Here is a 23978-nt window from a genome sequence, read left to right as displayed (position 1 = left end):
ATCACGGACAGCCTGTGGTTCAGGGGAGATTTGAGGTCAGTCCTCCTGAATGCCATCCCAGGTCCTCCAGCAGCATGACCCTGGGGAACCTCCACGTGCTGTGTTCATCTCTAAAGGACTCTGTGCCAACCTGCCTCCCACAAAGATCAGAGGCTCTCAAACTGTAAAATGGAAGTTATGGCAATTTAACATGTAGGATGGTTTGATAGCCCCACCTATAATTACCATTGACTAATACTGAGACCTGAACACTGCTATTTACAGTTGTGCCAAACTTCAATCAGTAGCGACGACAGTTTCCGTGCTATCTGACTCAGGCTGGATTTTGCTTTGTGGAAAATTTTAGCCAAACAGTTCAGCAATTTCCAAGAAAAAGGCTAGGGAAAAATAAATGGGCTTGCCCATTTGAAAATCTTTGGCAAGCTTTTCTCTAAGAAGCTCTAGTGTCTCTAGGTTTTGATTTAGTGCCTTTGTAAATAACAGAGGTGGCTATGAAAATCTGTCCTAAAATAGCCAAGCTTTGAAAAACTGTAGCATACAGATGATCAGGAAAGACTTACTACAGCTTCTCAGTTTAATGTCACCACGGGTTGATCCATTATGAACCTGAGAAAGTCCTCACAGTTTCAGTTTTGACCCTAAACCAAAGAACAGTCAGCTTCTTTCTCTCCTGCTCTTCTTTTTAAATTCAGGCATTACCTGAAAGAAAGCCACCAGCATAAAATGCAGAGATGAAAAGTCCTGGAACACTGGGATGGGAAAAGATAAATTGAATTTAGAAAAGGAAAGGGAGGCTTGGAGCTGGTAGGGGGCAATTCATCCTGGAATTTCCTTGCTTTAGGTTACTTAATTTTGCAACTTTAATAATGTTTTGTTAGCTCCCCCCTGGCCTCCTGAACCCCAGATTTTGGGCATGTTATGAGACTTCAGACTGACAGACTGAACCATTCACCTTTGTGTTGGCAATGATTTAGCATTTTATCATAAAAATAATCTGAGAAATGTCAAGTTTTAAGCAGCTCCTTGAGTGACAGTTTGCAGAAATAGATGTTTCACCCTGTTGTAGAATAAAGCAGTTCCCATGTCAAACACACAGTAAAGCCCTGAATACTCATAGAAGCAGCAGTAGCTGTGATAATGGATCACATTTGCCAAATTACTTCAACCAAGGGTGGTTTGCTGGTCAAAAGCTCAGGAGGATATGAGTAATTATACATGTGAAGGGAAAAGTAAAGCTTTTACTCAAACACAAGAGTTCAATCATTTCACCATGGGGTTTTCTGAGCACCACTGAGTACAGGATAGGGCCAGCGAGTCAGAGCTGGAGCTCTGTGCTAGCAGTTAGTGTCTGGATATTCACGCTTTGAATGAAGACCAGTGCTGGAATAAAAGGAAAGCACAGTAGTGTCCATGGGGCCAAATAATCAGCAAGTGTTCACTACTGGTGTCCTACCTGTTTTTTTTGTTAACCAGAGGACTGTAAACAATTAACGGGGTGTAGAGTATGTCGCAGGACTGCCCAGGAGCTGCCACTGTGATGCGCAAATGCTCTTGCTGGATCCTCAAATGTTTGGCTTATAAAGTCAACCCGCATCCTTAGCTGTAGCCTGGCACTTGCTGATTTGCCTAATTCTGAGTGCTGACTGGGAATGCTCAGCATTAGAAGCCACTTGCACTCAGCAGTTTCAAGGTTTCGGAAGCCATCTTTGCTTGTAATTAATAAAATGGAGATTATGACTCAATGGGTAAAAGCCTCATTAAAAAGTAATGCCATTTCAAGGGACATCTTTTCATTATTGTGTTTAATGGTCCCCACAGGGATAACAGGAAAGATAAATGCCGATTTTTGCACCTTAATGACAGTTTTTATCAGTATTCTGGCAGTTTTGCTAACTGTTCCCGGGACACATTGTTATTTTTAATCACATGTAGAGTAACTCTGTATATCAAAATAATTACATTCTGTGTCAGTATGTTCAATTAAGTCTATGCAAACAACAACACATGGCAGGGTGAACAGTTATACAGACATCTATGTGTCTCAGGAGTGGCTGCAGAATATGCATGTCTGGTAGCTAATATGAAAAGATTCCCTAATACAGGTTTTTGTTTTCCCTTTAGCAATTAGCTAATGAGTCCTGAACTGGACTGAGAGAGCCAGGGGGCTGCAATTGACAGCAAGGAGAATTTGACCCAGGGGATCTCTGGAGTTTGAAGCCAGGATTTTTTATTGCTTAATGTGATGCAAATTCTCACAATTCCCACCACTTAATTTCCCAGCATTTAATACAAGATTTATGAATAATATTTACTGCATTACACAACAGAATTAGGCCACTTACTCCTGTTAGCATTAGTGGATTAGCACGCTGGTGAACTGGGCTGTGTCTACTGGAGACACATCTCTCCATTTCCATGGATCAAAGGACATACATTGTGCTCAACACCCTTGTTGTTTGCTGAAATTTGTGGGAATGTTTCTGGTTTAAAACCAAACCTTTAAAAAGGCATGCTGCTGTAAGGTTTAGTCACGCTGACCCAGACAAGAGCTTTAAGCAGACAGCCCACTTCCTTTAGCAAAGTCAGGAAACCACTCACAAGGGTTGCAAAGCACTGTTTACATGCCATTTCAGAGCTGACGCACGGTGACTCTGTGCTCTGGGGACAGAGCCCAACAAAATTGCAACTTCCAGACTACTCCACTAAAATCCTCCTTGCTTTCTTCCCGTTACACAAACAATAGGTTTAAAGCTGGGAAGTTTGATTTTTCCCTTCTGCTGAAAGATTACAAAGCATTAGGGTATCACATCACCAACTGCAGCAAGTCAGACCAGTATTCCAGCCCTCCCTAAGGAATGAAATAAGCGCAGACTCAAAAATGCCATGAGGAAACTGAGGCACCAAGAGGCTAACCCTCAGCTAGACCTAAGTCGTGCAGGAAGCCTGTGGCATTGCACAGAATATTATCCTTATTTCTTAGTTCCCTGTCATGTAACTTAACCACAGCAGAAAGACCCAGGTTTTCTACTCTTTCTCCAGCTTTGTGGGTCTTTCCCAGTTGCTGTCAGGTTTACCATTGTAACCAGAAAGAGCATTAAAGCTTTTATAACTCAGCAGTTGCAAAAGGCATTAGCCTATAACTTGATATACCAATCGTTAGCCTGGGTGATGGCTTTAACAAAGCTTGCATTATGAGCCAAGCTGGTAGCACTTTCCAGTACTGATGTTGTCTGACACTTCTCATTATAAGACCCTGCTTTCAGTTGCTTATAACCTTCTCATACTTGGACTGAAATTTTCCGCACTGGATGTCTGCCTCAGGCTGAATTTTTTGAAACTTCTTAGCCCGAACAGTAGCCACCTTTGAGAACCACAGCGATGGAAAAGGAATTACATTTAACATCTGAAAAAAATTATGCGAGCTTTCATTTGATAGCACTTCCTTGCTCTGCAAGGAGAGCACGAACTCTGTCAAAGACATGATAGACTTTCTGTCAAGGAGGCATCTTTTATCATCTTAGTGAGAATCTGTCCAAATTTTGCTCAGGTTTGAAAGAAACACTGCAGTTTGCATCTTCTGGAGATCTGGGCACCTTGGGGCATTCCTCGTCCACCTGTGAGGGGTGTCAGTAGGCGGGAGAAAGTTGATTGAAAAGCAGAGGGCAGGAGGTGAGCAGATAAGGACAAGCATTTTGGGGAAGGGCCCCAGGGGATCCAGCAAAGGAACTGAAAGAGGGAAAAAGAGAGAGGGGAAAAGCAGCGGAGGCTCAGGGGCCCAGGACGGGGAATGTTGACCGAGTAACTGGACAATGAACGAAGAAAGGGGAAAGAAGGGGACTGACAAGGCAAGGAGGGGGAGAGAGGGGGGTGGGGAGAAACTGATTTTCTGAGTGGGCTGGGAAAGGAGATTGCTAATGGCAAGCGGTGGGAACAGGACATGTCTGTCAAGGAGTGACTAGACGCCAGGCGGGGAAGGAGGGTGGGAACGACTTGTCGACAGACAGGCTGGGGGACAAGGCTCAGAGCGGGGGCCCAGAGGAGGCTTTACAGGGCCAGAAGCCTGGGATGAGAAATCTGAGGAGTGGAGACTGATTCTCCTAGTTGGATAGGATGAGGGGAGGCAGAAGTGCAAAGGAACGAATGCTTTTGGACGTTGCGAGGACACAACAATGCCTGAAAAGGACTCCTAAGTCTCGCTGCTATCTTCCATCCAGCAGACATCCGAACTCCCCCACCCCATATATGTGATAAAATCCCACTCTGCTTAGTTACTGAGTAATAAAAGTCTTGCAGAAGGGATCTGAGACCCCTGTCCTTGCTGATGTGGATGCTAGCGTTATACCTCTTGATAGAGGTCTATCCTCTTTTTAAATGGAGGAAATTTCATCCCTCCCCCCAAGTGATATGTTCTGATGCAGTTAAATACTGTCATTTGGCCACATGAACAAGAGAGATGAATTAGTTGCACACACAAATGTTCTACTCAGATTTTCTGAAATGAAGCACTTGAATGTGTAACCTTGCTAAAAATCATTTAGTGTATGGTTTTCTGCACAGTGTTTAGTAGCACAGAATTCTGTTTCAAGTGTGAGTGGGCAAACATGCTGTGGTTTTTGATGAGGTCCTGGACAGAAACCAAAAAAGGTTTCACTTCAAATGATAACAGAGAATGAGAAAATCCTGCTCATTATTCTATTTGGCCTTTTCTTTCATCCATATTTCACTTTTTGTGAACTATTTGTATATATTCAGCATGTTTCACTTTTACGTAAACATTTCCTAGCTTGACTGAAAGTGCAATTCTGTTCTGAAAAGTGAGATGCACAAGCATATTTTTAGTTACTTAAATTATTTACAAGTTAAATTATGTTCGATGCTCCTCACCCTCTTTTATGCCAATTAAGAAAGAACCTAAAACTTGGGATTCTCTCTTTCTTTATTTTCACTTTAGAAATATTCTGAAAACCACAACTCATTCCCTGCATACTCATTCCCACCCTAACATCACATCCTGAAATCCTCTCTGTTTTGCAGTGGTGCATGAGGCAAGATACAAATTAGGTCACTGAAACGATGCAGATTAAACATAGCGTGTGCTGGCAGTGAATTGTACTGTAAGGCTGTGAACAGGAAACACACAAGCTTTGCCTCCAGAGGAAATTTATTGTCTACCCACACCTTCAGAAGGCATAGTTTTTGCACAAGTTATGAAAGATTAACTTGTCCAAATGTGTCAAAATAGAGTGGTGTACAGTTTAAATACTCCTTCCCCAAACTGCTTAGCCATCAGTCTCTTGTCACCTCAGTATTTTATTAGCTCTTTGGTCATAACACTAAGAAAGGTACCTGTAATTGACAAGTGTCAACTGACATACATCAAAAGCTGATGTGAACTGTTGAAAATATTAGCTAGATGTCAAGCAAATGACCATTTATGTTCATCATGACACAGAAGTCTGTGGCTAATGTCAAAACATATCAGATAGCAGCATCCTGATATCCAACCACTTCCTGAGTTTTGAGTTTTGCAAACATGAGTGTTTAAAAATTAGCATTCATGCTGCTCAACTTTTGCCATTGCTGTCCTTTAAAAGCCTGAGAATACCATCAGGACACTTGCATGCACAAACCCTAAATCTTATTCTGATTGCTTGAGCCATCTCAGCAAGGAATAAAATATTGGGAAATACGTCTTCATAAAGACAATTAAAAAATATGTAAGCAAATAATGGCCTAATTTGGTGATCTTTGTTCTTTCAGGTGTGATTGCGTAAGGGGAGAGCCTGGTCCTGAATTTGGCATGTTGCTGTGAGGCTGTCAGTGGTCGCTGAGCCAGAGCAGACTCCTGCTCTCTCCTGCACAGCTATGCTGCCTGTGAAGGGCTAAGAGGAGAGAGGATTAGAAGGTAATCATTTTATAAGGTAACACTAAGCAGAGAGGGCTCTGAACGCATATCTATGTTAAATCAGTGGGAGAATTTATACTTAATTTTCTCTTCAAATATGCAAAGGGGTGAAACTTCAGCTGGTAAAACTGTAAAATCCTCCAGCATACAAAGTATGACATGCTGTATACCGATAAAATGATGGTTACTTTGATGTCTCATGGATATCGGCTGTGCTGCTGTCATGGCTCTCTCTTCTAAAATGCTAAGATAATGCTTGGTTATTGCTACACTGAAATGTGGCACAATCCTGCTTGCCTACTGGAGGATGCCAAGGTTCAGGTAGTGCACACCTGGATTTTTCCTTTGCATTTGCATAAGTGTATGGCAGCGTGATCCGACAATACCAAAGAACGCGTCTGAGAGGCAAGGCTATGTACTGTAGGGCTAGGAAAAAAGAGTAAAAGGTAAAATAAAAGACTTCAACAATACTGCGGGAAGTATTGAAAGGACAGAAAATAGCCACCATGGGAAAGGCCTAAGCCTTCCAACTCCTGCAACTAATAATCTTGTGAATAAACTTTCTGAATCTAAATAGCTGATGGGATGTTTCCTGACCTTAAAACGACAAGATGAAAGAAAACTTCTGAAGCTGTTCTGACAATTTCCATGATATTTGAAAATAATTACAGAGTGACCATCTTTCTTCCCCAGTATAGCTGGAGCCTATGTAATAAAAACTAATCTCATCTCTGAAGCTCTGCAGAGTTGTTTTGTTTTCACTTTCTATGTATTTTGTGTATCTCCCCCTGCTATTTCCTACTGTTTGTTGGCATTCTACAAATTCTGGTTTAATATTACCAATTTTGTGGATTTTCAAAGTCCGGAAGCTGTGCAACTGACTCATTTCTGCATTAGCATACAGCTTGTGAGTAAGAGAAACCATAAACATTGCAACATCATTAATTGTTTTAGGATTTTTTTTTTAATGATAATTAGAAGCAAAAGCAATTTTGTTTTGGCAGTGTTGTTTCTGAATATTGTCTGCCCTGTTCCCACACAGCCCAGTTCCTGCCTATGATTTAGCACTGACATTTCAAAAAAGGGATGTTCCCATGAAACAACATCTCCATTAGGTCACTTCAGAGTAGAACAGGAATAGAACAGAAAAAAGAAAGAAAGAAAAAAAAACATTCTGTTTTTTGTCAGGTTTTTCCAGTGGGCTCTAATTATGACTGCAGTTTATTACAGCACATTTCAGACCTCTTTAAATGGACTGCTGTGCTTGCTTGGAGTCCTTATGGCTTTAGCAGGACTCTCCTCATAAGCAGCCTGCCCAAGCGTGATCAATTGCAGTATCCAGGGTTTAGTTAAGGCTGCGGCAGGTTTAGACAGCGGATGCTTTATAGATGTTGGAAACTATCTGGAGTGAACAGAAGTAAGGACATTATATAAACATTCTGCCACCCCCTTATTTCCACTGGCTTATATAATAATTTGACCCTGTGCAAAAAGTGAGAGCTAAATCCTCATCAATTCAAACAGAGAACCAGATCCGAGGTATAGCACATCGTCTCAACTGGTATATCGAGGTTCTTCAGACTAGTCCCGTAACAGGATGGCCACCAAATTGAGTGGCCTTGAGTCACTCACTTTCTCTTTCTCTGCCTCAGTTTCCCTTTGAGGAGGATACTGATTTCCTCCCAAAACACAGAGAAATTCACAGGGTAAATACTCGTGGAGTCTGCAGGTTCAGCACAGAGTCACAATGAGCCCGTGTGTCATGTAGCTGCTCTCTCTCCCCAGCTACCTCTTTTTCACTCTCAATTATTTTTCGCTCCTAGGTGTTCTTGAGTCATTACGGTTTTACTAAACCTTCTAGCTGTGAAATGTAAATTATTAGTTAGTTAGTGGACATTTGATGACTCTTTAATGAGGCAACACTGTCCTTGAAAAATATATTACAAGTTCTGCTGTTAATTAGGCTTCTGCATCAAAAAATAATTGTGGGGTAATTGGAACGGGGGCTCATCTTACGAGGAGTAAAGGGATAAGTTCTTTAGGGCCATATTACTATAGGGTCAAGCAATGTACTTTGGTCAGAAACAGTTTCGTACAAGTATTTTTGTTTGCCTTTTTCTTTTCTTTTTCCCCGTCCTGCCCTTCATTAAAACTCAACTACCCTGACAGTTTTAGGACTTGGGATCCCTCTGTCTGCCTTTGGAAATGGATTTTTTCCTTTTCTTTTTAATCCTTTTTTCTTTTCCATTCAACAGGGCCAAGTTTGCATTTAGTAGACATCTCCATGTGCCGTCATAACACATGGCAGCGCAGATTTACCCAAAGCAGAGCGCAAAAGCAGAGGGCAAAGAGGGTGGGTGACACCAAAGTCTGCTACAGCTGTCCAGTTTACACAGGAGGCATTCAGTTCTGCAAGTGTTACATTACAAGTCAGTAAGATACTCAATTTTTTTAAGAACAGGAAAGGCAGATCCCATATGAAATGGCCATCGACCAAGCAGAAAGGGTTTCTGAGGCTTATATCTTAGGATGAATTCAGCACATTTTCTAGCAGTGATAATCCGTTTGCTCTCTCCTCTCTTTTTCCCCTCAAAAGCCTTGGTGCTGACCCTTACTCAGGTTTAGCAGTGCTGTATTTTGACGGCAACTTTACTGAAATCAGCTTAATAGAGACTAAAGAACTGTTCAGTGCATGTGTCAGGCCCAGAGAAGATAAGTATTTGTTTGTTTTTGCTTTTTAAACAGGATGCAGAAGCTCTCCAGAATTACAGATAGAGAGAGACAGAGTGGAAGAAAGAGCGAGTTTGTTTGGTGAAGAAAAGATGGCAAACAGGCAGATAAATGTAAGGCGCCGAGTGTAGCAGCATTAAGAGAACTAGGACAAGCAGACAGCATGGAGACATTTGCCTGCTATGTTTTGAAAGCAATCTGTTCTTGTGCCTAAACCACTGATACAGACAAATTTCTCTGGTGCCAATTACATTGTAAGGAACACAGTTGGCACCATGATCCGTGCCTCCTTGGTCCTGTAAAGGAGAGTCTTTGTAGTCGGATGACGCTTCTGGACAAATTGCACCCTGATGACCTCGCACAACTCCTGTACCTTGAGAAGGGGAAGTCAGGCTGGAGCCTAACGTGTCTACAGATTGAATCTTAGGGGATAGGTGATGCATAAATGAATCGGGTTTTACATCAAGCTGAAGCATGGATGAGGGGAATAAGAAGAGCTCTTTGTAGACAGGAAAGGGATCTCCTGACTATGGAAAACCACCAGGAATTTACAAGAAAACTATCAAATCTTACTGGTGCACAGCAGAACAATCCTTCTTAAAGGCATGTTTCTATTCATTTTCAAAAAATGCAAATGAAGTATCGCCCCGTGGCAAAGTTTAAATTATAGCATTCACCTTGTTTCACTCCCATGACAGGCACTTCGCTCCTGTGAGGTCTTTGGCACCATTCCCTAGTCTGGCCCTGACATCTTCTCCCAGAACTGCTAGCAGCGGTCCACAAGCAGGCCCTAACACTGACCATAGTCATGGCTGGAACTGCCAGTTCAGACCCACAATGCCACGAAAATGCACCTCTTTCTCACGAGGTGTAACTGCCCAACAGCTTATTTCCCACCTGGGACATCCAAGCATGAAAATATGCTGCCCCATTACAAGTGAGTTACTTTGCGTGGCTGTTAGCTGTAGATCTGGACCAGCTGGCAGTAATAGCCTCCCTCCCCATAACATTAAAACCCTGCTCTGTAAACCCAATTTGGAACAATAGTCACCTCATTTCAGGCAGTGAGTCAAGACCTGCCGCTCCACGTCCACCGTCTTCACTTAAACAAAGAGCTACTGTTGATTTGTCTCTTACCTGTTCTGTACCCAGTGTTATTGAGATACACAGCGAAGGTGCGGGGCTCGTGAGTAGCCTGCCAGGAGGGAGAAGAGCAGTTTTCGTTGTTGGTGTAGATGTTGTGGTTGTGCACGTACTTCCCAGTCAGCATGGAGGAACGTGATGGGCAGCACATCGGGGTGGTTACAAATGCATTGATAAAAGAGGCCCCTCCATTCTCCATAATCCGCCTGGTTTTGTTCATCACTTGTAAGGACCCTGCAAAAAAAAGGCACCAATTATCATTCTGCTGCAAGAAACAGTTAGAACATACTGGATGCTATTTCGCCATTAAAAGTAAAGTATCAGTGATTAGCTTGCTTTCAGACATCGGTCTGTACTACACCATAGCTTAGGTAATTTTAGGAGAAAAGATAAAATCTGTCTTATATCACCAAACATATTTTTCAGGATTCCAGAAAGATTGAGTTCTTTTTTTCTCAGGCTTCAAAACAAATCTAAAGTGCAGACTAATATAGAAATGCAGTGTTAAAGCTTTAGAGCTGTATCAAATTTATAGGTCAACAGTACTTCAAACGCTGCTGTAGGGAAACAGTATGTTACACAGACTGCATCATTAGTCAATGTGCCAGAAAGGTATGTAAAATTCTGAGATTACTAATTAATTTGTTACAATCCCTTCTTTTTTATCAGATAATCAGAGAGAGAGAAGGGGGTAGGTGGGAAGGGAGGAAGGGAAGGAAGGAGTAGGTGGCTGGGAAGGGAGAGAAAGAATTCAGTTAAAAATTTTCCCAAAGGGAAGTTTCTGTGGACCCAGGATCTGCATGTCTGGCTCCAAAACTAAAGCACTGTGATCAAAATCACATTTTGGGGATGAATTTTTATGTAAAAAGTACTAGCAAAATTCAGCACATTTCTCGATAAACTCTTGCATTCCCAACATACTCCTGCAATGATCCATTTTAAAGAACGAAGATTGTTATTTGTGTCGTTTAAAACTCCTTTGTGAACAAGGTGAGACAGGCAGGGCATGCAGATTTCTGACTGCAGAAAGACTGAGCAGCTCCTGATAAGGTCTGTCAGTACTTGCTGATAGCTGTCAAACTTTGCTGTTTTGGTTATCCAACAGAGCAGAGAGTGAACAGTGACTATGAACCACAGATATGTCAGTATGTGTCCAGGAAACATGTCTGCAATTTCTAATACTTGCTCAGTTTTTACTGTAAAAAGGTGTTTCTGGAATTCTTCCTTATTTTTTTTTCCCTTTGGTTTTACAATTCATTTTGTAAAATTGACAACAGTCAGCTTAAATTTAAAATTAAAATAATTGATTCCAATGATAAAATAAGAGTATTTCTTGGTGGTTTTTTTTGGATCACTTGGAAAGGTTTTAAAATCACGAAATAAATGCCTGTAAAGCCACAAAACTGCCAAGGAGGTTCAGCTTTAGGTGTTAGCAGTAAAATCTTACAAATTATGTTATTAGATAAAGTTAAGCATTCTCTGGTTTTGCTTTTGGGATAAAGAGTCAGTGCTGAGTGTGAAATCTTTTGCATCAGAATTGTTTGGTAAAACAAAAGGAAGAGACAGTTAGTTCTTTAGCAATTCCTGGTGCAGTACTGATGTGTTTTTAAGGATATATTTAGTACCCTGAGAAGAAGTCATCATCATTTTGGATTCTTCCTCTTTCACAGTCCATCTTTCCTAAATGCAGAGCGCCTGCATTTGTGCTTTCCTGAAGTCAGTACAGACAAAAAACGTTTAGAGACACAGAGAAGTAGGAGAGTAACTTAGAGTTCCCTGAGCACTAGAGGTCTTCCATGTGTATGAGTGGGAGTGTTTCAAGGAGTTGTTGAGTAAAAGTCCAACAAGAGATGATCCTTACTCTACATTGTCTTTATTTTGGACCCCAGGCTGGCTTTTCCTTTTTCTTTGTTTTTTTTTTTTTTTTTTTTCTATTTTTTTTCCATAGCTCTCCCATTTTTGAAATGCCACAGTTTATTACTGAGAGTTCAGCTGCAAAGTGCTTGTAGATCCTCTCAGATGGGAAGTGCACCGTCGTGGTACGCTAATGCACAGTAACAGCACCAGAGCCAATGTGCACTTTCATGCCTCTATGCATTATAAATGAATAGCTGTTACAGCCCTTCCTCATTCCTCTGCTTGGTCAGCCCTCTGCTCCTGCAAACCTGCTGTTTATGAGTAAGTTTTTCTTCCAGGTATGCACTTACTGACACTGATAATAGATTTAGCCCCTCTGGAAATTCTGGAATGGACACTTCAAAGCAGGTGAGACTTCCTCATTTGGGAAAAAAAACATAAGTAGGAGATAAAAGTTGCTGATATAAGTTATAATCCTTTGCTGTCTGTAGCTCTCCTCACAGCTTGTGCTCTTTACCATCTGGCCCACAGTCTTCAGGGCACACGTACTCAGGCGCTGTCTGACAGCAGGACACCAGCGCTCTACATGACCAAGTGGGGAGCACCTGAGGGGAACCAGATAACTGAGGACAGCCACTTTGGACAAAGAAATTAGAAAGTTTTGTCAGAAAGAAATTCAGTATCACCTCTCAGTTTGTTCTCCTCATATATTGAGAAGTATGTGCGGTAACCAAGGTTTCATAAAGAATCTGAAAGTTGCTGTAGATTTTCACCCAGGCGTATCACAGGTGGACAACTCTACAATGGGACAGCCCAAACTGTCTTGTCTTAATCTGTTTATTCAAGGCCTCAGTAAAGTGACAGACTCTTGTGGATCTCAGAATATATCTCCATTTTTTCAGCTCGTATTTTTCAGTACTTTGAAATTTCTAGTCAAGATGGAAAGCAAACCAGGTAAATTATGCCTGATATGATGTATCCAGAGGATGATGTGATCCCTTCACCAACTGATGAAGTAATTGTCTTATTTTACTTCTTAGGGATTTTTTCACCCCCTTTTTAAACCTTTTCCCATTTCTCCAACATCTCAAAGGGCTCTGGCTTTGAAATACTGGAACTACCAGTCTTCATTATTTTTGATTCCTTTTTGACATTGCAAAAATATCCCAGTGAGGATATTGGGGAGGGGTTCATGCTTGAGGGTCAGCTTGAGGGACTGATGTGTGCAAAGCACATGGGAGAACAAAGTGACAGAGAACATGGAGGGCAGGTGAAGTGATTTAAAAGTGAGCAAAAAGTTGGAAATACCAGTCCTCATGCCTGAAAAGAATATAGACATGGCCTCAGTGGGAGCTGTGGCCACTGCCCTAATACATTAGGCCACTGCCTTAATACAGCAGTAGTACATTGTCTCTGGAGGTACTGTTCCCAAGCAGTTCTGGGAGCTGGTGTTTTGTCTTCAGGAAGATGTGAGTTTACCAAGGTGTCAGGCAGTTATTTCTCTGTCCTCAGGATTTTGGAGAGGGCTAAAAGTGTGCAGAGGCACAATTTCACTGATCATTTCCCAGCTTCTGGGCCTAGTTCCTGCTGATTTTCCTCACGAGCTGTGGGCCAGGCTGTTTCATACTGCCTAAGTTACTATCCACCAGCTGTTCGGTAATATCCTTCCTCTGTGCCACGTTCCTCTCAGCATGTATAATAAGAACTGACTGGAATTGTGGAGCAATTTGGGGCTTTTATCTGATAAGTTGTATGAGACAGCAGCTCTGCTGAACTTCTATGTATTCAGAATGCAGAACTCAGGGGGATGGTGCAGATCAATACAAAGAGCTGCTTTGAGCACTAACTAAATTCTAGTTCTCTGCTTCTTGCAAATTTTACTTTGGATAACTCCCCTGTATATCATTTGCACTCAGGCAGCTGAATATTTTGATTCAATTCTTACACAAGCTCTGGAGACAATTCTTTCCTGATTGAAATCTATAGTGTACCTTATATGCTTTTATGTTCAAGCATTCATTTAGAACGGCTTTTAGAAATGTTCGTGCTGGGAATACAATAGCAAATAATCCACACTGAGAGACTTTCAGTCTTGTGATTTTTGGATAACCCTGCCTAAGCTTTATTCTGTTTGTGGCGTAAAGTGTTACTTCCCACTGACCTCTGGGAAACAGGATTTTTTTTCACAGCAATCACGAAAGGGCAAGGGGATACTTCACACATGGAAAACAGTATGGCTTTGCTTTTCAAATAAGCAGAATGATTTATTAGTAGAAGTGCGAATAATGCAATACAGTAAGTCTTGGGGCTGAATCCTGTTTCCTGTGAAATGATCTATGGAAAGGGGAAACCTGTGTCTTCATTCAATGCAGTGGGAACGCATACATGTCCAGGCTATTGCTCAACTGCTTGCTAATAGGAGCCAGAGCCCTCTGTGAACATCCAGTGCAGCTTTCAAAGAGAGGAGCTCCACAAAATGAACAAAGTGGCTTGCCACATCCTTCCTGCTCTCTCACCACTAGCAAACCCTCTCTCAAGATTGAAGACAGCTAGTCGGTAACATTGTTCAGAGACGTGTGTCTGCTGACCTACCTTCCCCAGCGCCTTGGAGAAAGCAGGCTCTTTCTGACCACAAAAAGGAAGACGTGACTTGACCCTTTTAACGAAATTTTCAGAACAATTCTATCGAGAAGAAATGCATTCCTATTGTAATAGCTGTATTTTAGGCCAAAAATAGAGCCAGGAACAGACATTCATTATGCAGCATGGCTAAACAGAGCAGACTTTAGAAAGAGTGAGAAATGAAATAGATAAGACGTACTCAGATCTCAGGGCCTGCTTGAGGAGCTCTGGGACAAAACTGCTGCATGAAAGGATTAACACTCAGTCACGAAATACAGTGTATTAGTTATGTTCTCACAGCTCTGAAAGACTGCATAAACTATTATTGCATAATAACAAATACAAAAATGCTAATAACTCAAGAATGTCAGGGTTGCTTTTAGTTCTTTTTGCCTATAACTTTCTGGCTGAATGTATTTGATATTAGCATAAATGAACTATTTTGTTACAAGTTTTCTGAGTGAAACATTTTGATTTTTTCAGTGTTGTATGGTATTTTGTTTAAAAAAATCACCTTACTTTTATTAAAAACATGTCTTTCATTAAAAAACACTAAGAATGCAAGATTTCATTTCAAATTTATTTGCCATTTTTCCACCTTTTTGATCTTACCTCCTGCCCCCAAAACTGAAATATGTGCTTGGGGGTAACCTAAAATGATCCTCTTTCTCTCCTTATTTTTTCGCTTCAGGCAGTGAACCAAAAATCAGTTATATGCATAACCATCATTAATATCTTTCTAACTTATTTAATGGAAAACATTCAAAGGCCTCCTGTAACATCATCCAAGTGTTTTCCGCCCTGAGAAATATATGTGAAAATCACTTCTGTCTGGTGTATCCAGGTTGTGCTCACATATTCAGTATACTTGTGAAAGCAGAACTATCTTACCGTTACATACATAGCATAGTTTTAAGACAGATGAATTTTAAACACTGTAATAACTCATATAGAAATTAGCCTTATATTCTGAAATAAGACAGTTTTCCCGTGTGCGTAAACAAGTCAGATGGCATTCACACGTGACAAGTATGTGAAGAACTTAAATACACACCTATGCAGCACTGAGGGAAAGACTAATCTCATAAGGCTTGAATTTTAAATGCTATGTAAAGCAACAAACTGAAAAAGAACTTTTGATGCAAGTTTTTTACCTGTGTGTCCTTGCATGCATTATTAAATCTTTTTATGGTGGTGATTAACGACTTTTATGATTGATTTTGACATGCATGCATTTCCTAAAGTCTGCAATTAAATCTGATAAATGCTATTAAATAATATTTGTTAACCCATTTTCCAAACTTGTTCCACATTCTGATAGTGTTTCAGGACCACTGCCTTCTCTGAGTTTGAAGTACTTCTTGCCTGGCAGAAATTACTGAAACACACATGAGGAAATGAAGTAGCAAATAACAATTTTTTCTCACCTAGCTCCACATCTTGGTCATCTGTGAGTACAAGGATGATATTTGGTCTGATATTTTTTCTCTCCTGCTGCACACGTCCTCTGAACCTTGGGGACTTGACAGTGGAACAGTGACTTGTCAGCAGTTCAGTACTGAGCACTGCCAAGAGGAGTGCAAACAAGGAGGACTTCATAGTAGTTCCAGTATTTCAATGAAAAGAGCGATCCAGAAGTGCCTGAACTCTAGTTTTCAAGACCTGTAGGGAGGAAAAGAAATTCTGTTTAAGCAATAAATAAACTTCCAGTCACACAGGAAAAGGATGATACTTAGGGAAGTCAGACCTGACACATACCATTTGACATGACACAAGCCATATTGTTGAGTAAGAGCTTTATTCTATCATTTTCTAAGAATAAACTCGGTCCTTCTGCAACTATGCTTTCTCAAATAATTTTTGCTTGAAGTCATGCCACTGCCTGCATTTTGTATAGGCTTGACTCCTGGTGTACTCCTCACATTGCTCCTTCTCCTACACCCCACGCTTCTTTTTATGCAGCATGTTCCTTACAGTCAGTACCTGGGCGCAGTAAAAAATTGCTGGGATGCAGACGTGTTCAGAACATCTGTAGGAGGAGCCCTATAAGAAGGAGAAAGCTGAAGGCTTGTCAGTCAAAGACCTCAGCGCTGTGGCTGTGCTTCAAAGTCTCCAGAACTGTTCATTACAGCTTGTTTCTCTGTCCTGAAAAAGAAGAGTAGAAAAAATTTGCATTCCCCCCAGTTCATCTACTTAATTTAATGCTATACCTATGCAGCGGTTAGGTGGCACCTTGGCTGTTAGAGATAAAGGACATATATATCATGTCATCAAACGCAGGTGCTTTTCCAACATTTATAAGCAGCCTGAGATTCAGCAAATAAGAGTTAATTCCAGTGTATGGCACCTGGCAAACGATCAAGCTATTTTAGCTTAACTCACCTGCATGAGCAACTAAACCCCAACAAAGCAGAGAGGAGAGCATGGCTGTCATTTGCAATCTGCATTGGATCACTACATGAAAAGTCATCTTCCCGGTGACAAGAAAGCTCATATTAAGTGACAGTCCAGATGATCTTACCCAGCACTGTGAAAGAGCGTAACTGTCCCTCAATCAATCAACGATGGACCCGAGTGCCTCATCCATAATGCACAGTACCCCTGGCACAGCCTTGTCCTCGATACTCCGTTTCCATACTCGGCTCAGTGAGTTATCGGAACCCCCTCTCCGTGCCTGTCAGTCAAACAGCCTTGCTTTTGTAAGACCTGATGCAAGCACAGAGGCTTGCCGTTGCTGCAGCAGATTTAAACCTGTGACTGAAAATGACTGATTGGCCTGGGGAGGAATGGGCAGCCACTTACACTTGAACATTTTTTGCATTACTGAGTGAAGCACTGAAAAACCATCCTGTTACACAAGGGAAGGGAGGGAATACCTGGGGGCAAAAAGGAAAGGGGTGGAAAAGAAACCACAGAGTCATGCCTGCTCCCTCCGGGGTACTGACCTGCCACATACATTATTTTGGGACTGTGGATAAAGCACGGTGACTTCGGTCCCTAAAGAAATAAAACAAAGCACAAAACCACCCAAGCCCAAGACCACTCAAGAGGTCTGCTTATGGGGAAAGCTGCATGGGAATTGGTGTGGACATTATATAATCAGGCTGGAGCATGATTCATAACATTATGCTCCCATACCTGAGATTTCAAATTTAGACATGCGACATTAACTACAAACCAACAAATAAGCACAAAAATGGTGTAATGAAAGCAAAACATACACACACACAAAAAAAGTCCCCATCACTCACCTAAAAATATGTTAATTGGAAGGTGCTCTAAATATCAGGGGAAGAAGCCATAGGAGAGGGAGGGGAAGGGACTTGGTGCTGGACTGCTAGAAAAAGGATCGTGTTCTTGTTTTCATATACACCTTTTATTTTAAGCTTCACAAGCAAAACAGTTTCATGCTCCTCACTCTGGCAGGCTGTAATTACACCAGAAGAGTGTGAATGTCTTTAAAAGGAAAATCTAAGTGCCTGCTGCAGAGAAATCCTGTCTTTCATTGTCTCTGCCCCACCAAACATTGCAGTCTCTGACTAGCATTATAGCACTGCAAAGCCAATACAGGGGCTGGGCATTTAAGGTTAAATGCCATTTAGGTGATTACACAACACTCAGATAAGCAGACTGGAAGTCTGTAATTAGTCCGGACTGACTTTTTAAAATACTTCAATTTCCATGTATTTGTTTTAAGCCACATAGAGGCTGACAAAAGCACCAAAGAACAGGATTACCGAAGAAGTAAGCATTCTTCTGACAGACACCAGACACCACATGCTCTTGGTGCAAAGGAGAAATACAATTCCTCTAAATGTCTGATCTTTAAATAGCAAAACTTTGACTCACCTCACAAAGAACGAAAGGATACATGAAGTGAGACTCAATGTTTAGTTTCTTACATCAGTTCTACTGTACAGCAAACTTTTTCAGACAATGTTGACCCAGAAAGTGCAGTCATCCTGACTGCATTGAGCAAACATTGGCACCAACATGTTTGAATAATCCCCCACAGTATGAAACTGAAAGTTCCTGACAATTACACCTCAGTGCTAATAAAATTTATAGTAATCCAGACTAACATTAGTAAGTGTTCTTCATTCTACCCTCTTTGGGCTGTGCTAGTTTTTAAAAAAGTCCTTTTTGCTTTAGATTATTTCAGCAAGTTACAGCCACCTTAGACAATTCTTTTCTGGGTAAAAGAAATGAAGGGTTTCTTTTCCAGCTATCTACTTTCTTCCCCTTGATGGATAAAGGAAAATATCAAGACATGTATAAAACTAATTAACAAAGTCTCATTGAATGGTTCCTGTACAAGAACACAATAAAGCCACTTTTCATTGCACATAACAATTTCATATTTGCATATGACAAATCTTTATTCTGAAGTGATCTTTGAGAAATTGTCCTCTTACAGCCTGTTTCCCAGTTCTAGAAGGAAATGAAGTAAAGAAAACTGTCAAAATACAGCCTTGATAATGGAAGACAAGGCTGTTTGTGTTGGATACTGTCTGGTAGTCTACAAGTGCCCCTACAGACACTGTAATTTGTCTTGGGAAATAGACAAAAATAGGAGAAACTCTAAAAAGGACCTTTTCAGATCCATATGAAGATGTAAACTTAAAAATTTCTGTGCAGTGTTCAGAAATCAAGGCTGTAATATGATTTTTTTTTTTTCTCTAAGAGCATTTACAAAAAGAAAATAGATATGTGCTATTTGATAAATTTAAATTATATTTTGCCTTAATTACCTATGACAACTGAAACACTGTCAGTAAATAAATGAAACTGGAGTAGTACGAAATCCAGGAGACTATTTTACCTCATCTGGATGTACTTTTTATTTTACAGTCATTCTTATTTTTTTAATGGAATCACAAATTCATGGTTTGTACTCACCTTTCATGGGATAAAATCTGAAAACTTGGTTCTTTAGTTGGCTCTATGCTGCTAGTATTATAACAGGCAGTTCAAGGACTCGTTGGCATGGAGAATTAATTACCCGTGAAACTTGAATTACATTGGCAGGGCACTGCAAAGAAGGGCTACAGTGCCACTTTTTGTCATGTGGAATAAAAACTAGAAGGACTTGATTTCTAGGTCTCTTAACAGAATGTCTTTCAGTGACCAGGAGAAAAAGTGAAAGATAAAAAAATATCTTTTGAAACTACCTGTAGATTTTACATTCATTTTGGCCAAGAAGCATTTAAGATTATTAGCATAATGTAAGCAGAAAGGCAGAAAGACAGAAAGACAGAAAGGGATTAATTTGGAACACAACAAAAGACAACTAGTTTTCAGAAAAGAATGTTCTCCTTTTGCAAATCCACATTGTTTTGACATCTGCATTTTTTACTGTGCTTACCCAAAGTGCCTTTCTGTGTTTGGCCAATAAAAATTTGTCCAAAATCATACATTTTGTTTATGAAAAAAGGCCACTGAATGTCCATAACTGTATTTCTCAGTTATAAGCTTTAAAGATGTGTGGACTTCTTCTTATTTAATATATTTCATCCTTGCACAGGGAATCTAGCTTATGCGAACAGATTTCTTCCTTGGTTATAAATCTGAAGTCAAGTGTGGGGATAGTGAGTAAGGCTACTGGACATATGTTTGTCCCCAAGACCATGAGCTATGTAATGCTCCAGATCAGTAATGCACAACCAAGTGTTAACAAAGGGTTGACAACTTTGTCTTCTCTACACCACAATACTCCTGTTTTCTAATGAGCATGAAGAGCATGAACATCATCCAAAGGCATAGTTAAGGCCTTTCCTTAGAAACAAAAATGGATCTACTCTGGCCAATGAAAGAATTACTACTATTAATAAGAAAATAATAATAATAATAATAAATAATGAAGAAGAAAAAGAAGGAGAAGGAGAAGGAGAAGGAGAAGGAGAAGGAGAAGGAGAAGGAGAAGGAGAAGGAGGAGAAGGAGAAGGAGAAGGAGAAGAAGGAGAAGGAGAAGGAGAAGGAGAAGGAGAAGGAGAAGGAGAAGGAGAAGGAGAAGGAGAAGGAGAAGGAGAAGGAGAAGGAGAAGGAGAAGGAGAAGGAGAAGGAGAAGGAGAAGGAGAAGGAGAAGGAGAAGGAGAAGGAGAAGGAGAAGGAGAAAGAAGGAGAAGGAGAAGGAGAAAGAAGGAGAAGGAGAAGAAGAAAAGAATAAAGTGGACTGGTACTGTGGATCTTGAGAAATAGAATTCACATTTTGGTTCCCTTGATATTAGCAATAAATATGCCCAGCGAATTGAGAATGTAAGGTAGAACAGGGATCCCAAATGAAGAAACTGCTGTTGCAGTGGTCATTTTATGGTTAAGTGTTTTGTCCTTCATTACTGTCCAGTATCCTACTGATTATTTCTTTGTACTTCCATTTCCCTGCCTCCAAAAATTGGCTTAACTAAGACATATTCCACTAATGAATGTTTTGATACTTAGGAAATTTTTGATATTTGCAGACAAGTGTTAGGAACTTGCACAAAAATTATCAAAAGTATGGAAAAAAAGCAGAAGGCCTTATCACTGAAAGTGATAAGTTGTCTCATGTCCTTTATGCAATAGACTACCTTGGATAATTTCTTCCTACATGTTTCTCTGATAACTAAATCAACTAAAATCCTCAAACAAACAAAATCCCAAACATCAGTTACCACAAGAATATAAGCATTATTTCCTGATCCCAAACAGAGGAACACTATCAACCTATATATTTTATATATGACCAACTGATTTGACAGTTTTGTATTTTATAAACATTTTTGATAGGAATATGTCCCCAGTGTTCTCTGTTTCTTTAAAATCAAATTCTGAATAAGAAAAGTAGAAGGGAAAAACACATCAAGAATTCTGAATATCCGTAGAAAACAGAGTGGGGAATTTGCTATTGACAGTGTTTTTTAATTTCCAGTATGAACTTGGAGGTTGGTCACACTGGTGGGTGCCTGGTCAGCTGGTCAGTCTGCCTAGAGGGCCAGACATCGCTGTCATTGGCATCATGTTAACTGGAGATGGCTTCACCCACCAGTGCCCCCCGCAAAGTTCAGGATCAGTGGTTTATTCCCACTACTTGTAGTTCTTTGTTTTGAAGTGAGATTTATCCATCCAGAAATCTTACTGTACTCAAGAACATTTTGCATACATGGAAAGTCCAAGGCTAAAGGGAGTGAATGGGTTTTTCTCAACCACACATGTTCAGCTTCTGTGAATCTTTGAAGTTTATGTCAAAGTGTGGATGGACTTCTCAGAGTCTCACATAGTCTGAATCATAACAGGTGTGCAGTTAGAGACCCGTCCAAATTACAAAATTAGTAATTTCATGACAATTGTGCAGACAGATTGAAATTACATAATAAAAGGCCAGGTAGGCAACATGTTCATTTGCACCAGAACAACATAGCAGTTCAGAAGTCTTAAATCTCTTTTTAAATCATATGGCCTTGATGACTAGCTGGTTGTAACACTCCACAACAACAATAAGGATAACAACTCTCAATTTCAGTAATACAGTGAAGCACTTAAGTGGTAAAAGCTGTTGACAGATGACTGTTTTCTGTTCAGTAACATTAATGTTTTTCTCACATCTTACGCTTCTATCTCATATTTAAAAGGAAAACACTGCAATCTCAGGCTACCAGGCAGAACAGCGTAAATCTGCAGGCCAGTTTCCTGTGGGAATATCAAGCCTGCAACCATGGGAAACACATTTACAGTACAGCAGAAGTCAGGAAAAAAGCAAGATCTACCATTTCTTCTTAAAGGTTAATCCCCTAATCTTAGCTGTAAAGTATAGGATTTACAGTGAACACAAAGAATGCAGTTCCTATCTAGGTCTAATCTAATCATTATCTATTGGATTTCCAACACGCTTTGCTAATCAATCAGTTGTCTGCTCAACTTCCAAACATAATCTGTGTATTATAATGATGTATCATCAGTGCCTCAGGCTAGATTAATTTAAAGTAACTATAATTTAAAGTAATTGCAGGCAAGGAGAATCATAACCTTATATTAAATTTTTTGCATTGTAATTTCAAAAACACTTACAGACAGGAAAGGAAAAAGCCTGCAGTGACTTGAAAGTATAATGCACACTTCCTAACCTACTTTTATAACTTTGTGCAGGTTAAGGGATATTCTTGGTAGGAGAAAGTTTCCAGCATTTCACGTCAGGGTAAAACAGCAAACTTCAATAACATTTTAAAAATACATAGCTGTAGTTAATGTACATATTTAATTTAATATATTAACTATCTTAAAGAAAAGGAAAATATGTATTTTATTTTAATGTTGTTAATATAGTTGAACAAAAGATTAAAGCAAATAAAAATAATATTTTTATATTAACTTCAAATCTATGAAATGGTTTTGAAAGAAAATTCTGACATATTTTTCATCAAGAAGAATGTCTCCTGTTAATTTACAAGCTTCTAAAAATATACAGTTTCTTAAATTTATTTCTCACCATCTGATTTACTTTGTTTTAGAATTTCATATTTCAACACAGCCAAGAAGTGCACTTGTCATACAAAGGAGGCTGGTATAATTGAGCCAGATGACGTGCCCCACGAGTAAAATCAGCCATTCATGAAAGCTGGTCACCAGAGGCCATTTCAAACAATGCACATTTCAAAGTAATCTAAAGTAATCCCTTTTCTCTGTTGATTTGGTTTCCAGGCAGTCTTAAGCACATGTGTGCAGCAAACAGGAGGCTTATTAAAACCTGATGTTATATTGGAAGTTATAATGCCATTGCCTTGTGATTGAATTCCGTGTCTGTGAATCTTCAAAGAGATGGGGGAAAAAAAATCAATTAAATTTATATGCTTATTAAACATGAGTGTCATGATACGTGCAGTTTATTAGCACTTGCTAAATAATTAAGACCAAGAAAGATAATTAGATGTGCAGTAGGCTCCAAGCAGGCTACTGATATCATTTTTTTTTTTTTTTAAATCTTTAAAGTAAGTGGCTTTCCAGCTACCAGGTAGTATAATTGCTAAAAGACTCCAAGCATTTTTCAAATATAAAGAGTAACCTTTGCGTAGGAAAGAATTTAAGGTAATTTTAAAATTCCTTTTATAAACCACATATCTTTGCTATATCCCTGCTCAGTTCAACAGTGTGGAGCATTATGAAAACATACTGTACAATAACATACTGATGATTCAGTGATCCAGTAAGTAGTCTTGAGTTGGGAGATCATATCACAGAGGTGAACAACAGCAACACAGTTTGCACATTTCTTTATGTTCCTGTAAGTCCACAGAACTTAGAAACCATGCAAAAGCAAAGCTTTTCACGTCTCCTTTAGATAAAGAATGCTTGAAATTTAAAAAACTTGCTTCTTAGATACATTCATGTTCCCTCAAATATCTGCAGCACTGTTTGAAAGAGGGAGTCCTTGCCTTTGTCTTTGGTAAACAGTTTGCTTTCCTAAATAAATGTACATGATTAACCTGAATATGAACAGGTCATCTGTAGCACACAGTATCTATGGATCCACTTATATATGAGAAGACAGAGAACGTGCCAATTTCCTTACCATAACTTACAGAACTCCATTATCGTATGGGCAGGTTAAGGTAGGTTTTGCCATCATGCGGGTGGGTGAGGAAGGGGGAGAAGTGATGTTGAGGTGTATGACCAGGGTCTGGGTCATGGAGGAAACCGATCCTATTGGACTGCTGCTCTGGCTGCTCTCCTTGCTGACTGCAGAGGGGAA

At 40.0% G+C, this 23978-nt stretch overlaps 1 protein-coding gene across 7 annotated transcripts in view; it reads right to left on the bottom strand.

The window, feature by feature from the left end:
* SULF1 (sulfatase 1) overlaps nucleotides 1-23978 on the bottom strand; it is a 132370-nt gene that overhangs the window by 54408 nt on the left and 53984 nt on the right. For 5 of the 7 annotated variants that reach the window (XM_048076995.2, XM_066993070.1, XM_066993066.1 and 2 more), the window contains 3 exons: nucleotides 16241-16402; nucleotides 15685-15919; nucleotides 9773-10012 (listed from right to left, as the gene is read on the bottom strand). In XM_048076995.2, the coding sequence (XP_047932952.1) occupies nucleotides 9773-10012; nucleotides 15685-15856 (412 nt within the window). In that variant the 5' untranslated portion in view covers nucleotides 15857-15919; nucleotides 16241-16402. Of the gene's footprint in view, nucleotides 1-9772; nucleotides 10013-15684; nucleotides 15937-16240; nucleotides 16403-23978 lie in introns of those variants that run through there. The other 2 variants (XM_066993068.1, XM_066993069.1) reach the window with 2 other exon arrangements.

The sequence above is a fragment of the Anser cygnoides genome, chromosome 2 (genome assembly GCF_040182565.1).
Source record: "Anser cygnoides isolate HZ-2024a breed goose chromosome 2, Taihu_goose_T2T_genome, whole genome shotgun sequence".
In the NCBI taxonomy this organism is placed as follows: Eukaryota; Metazoa; Chordata; class Aves; order Anseriformes; family Anatidae; genus Anser; species Anser cygnoides.
The sequence above is the reverse complement of the archived record's forward strand: the minus strand, read 5'-3'. Positions and strand labels throughout refer to the sequence as shown.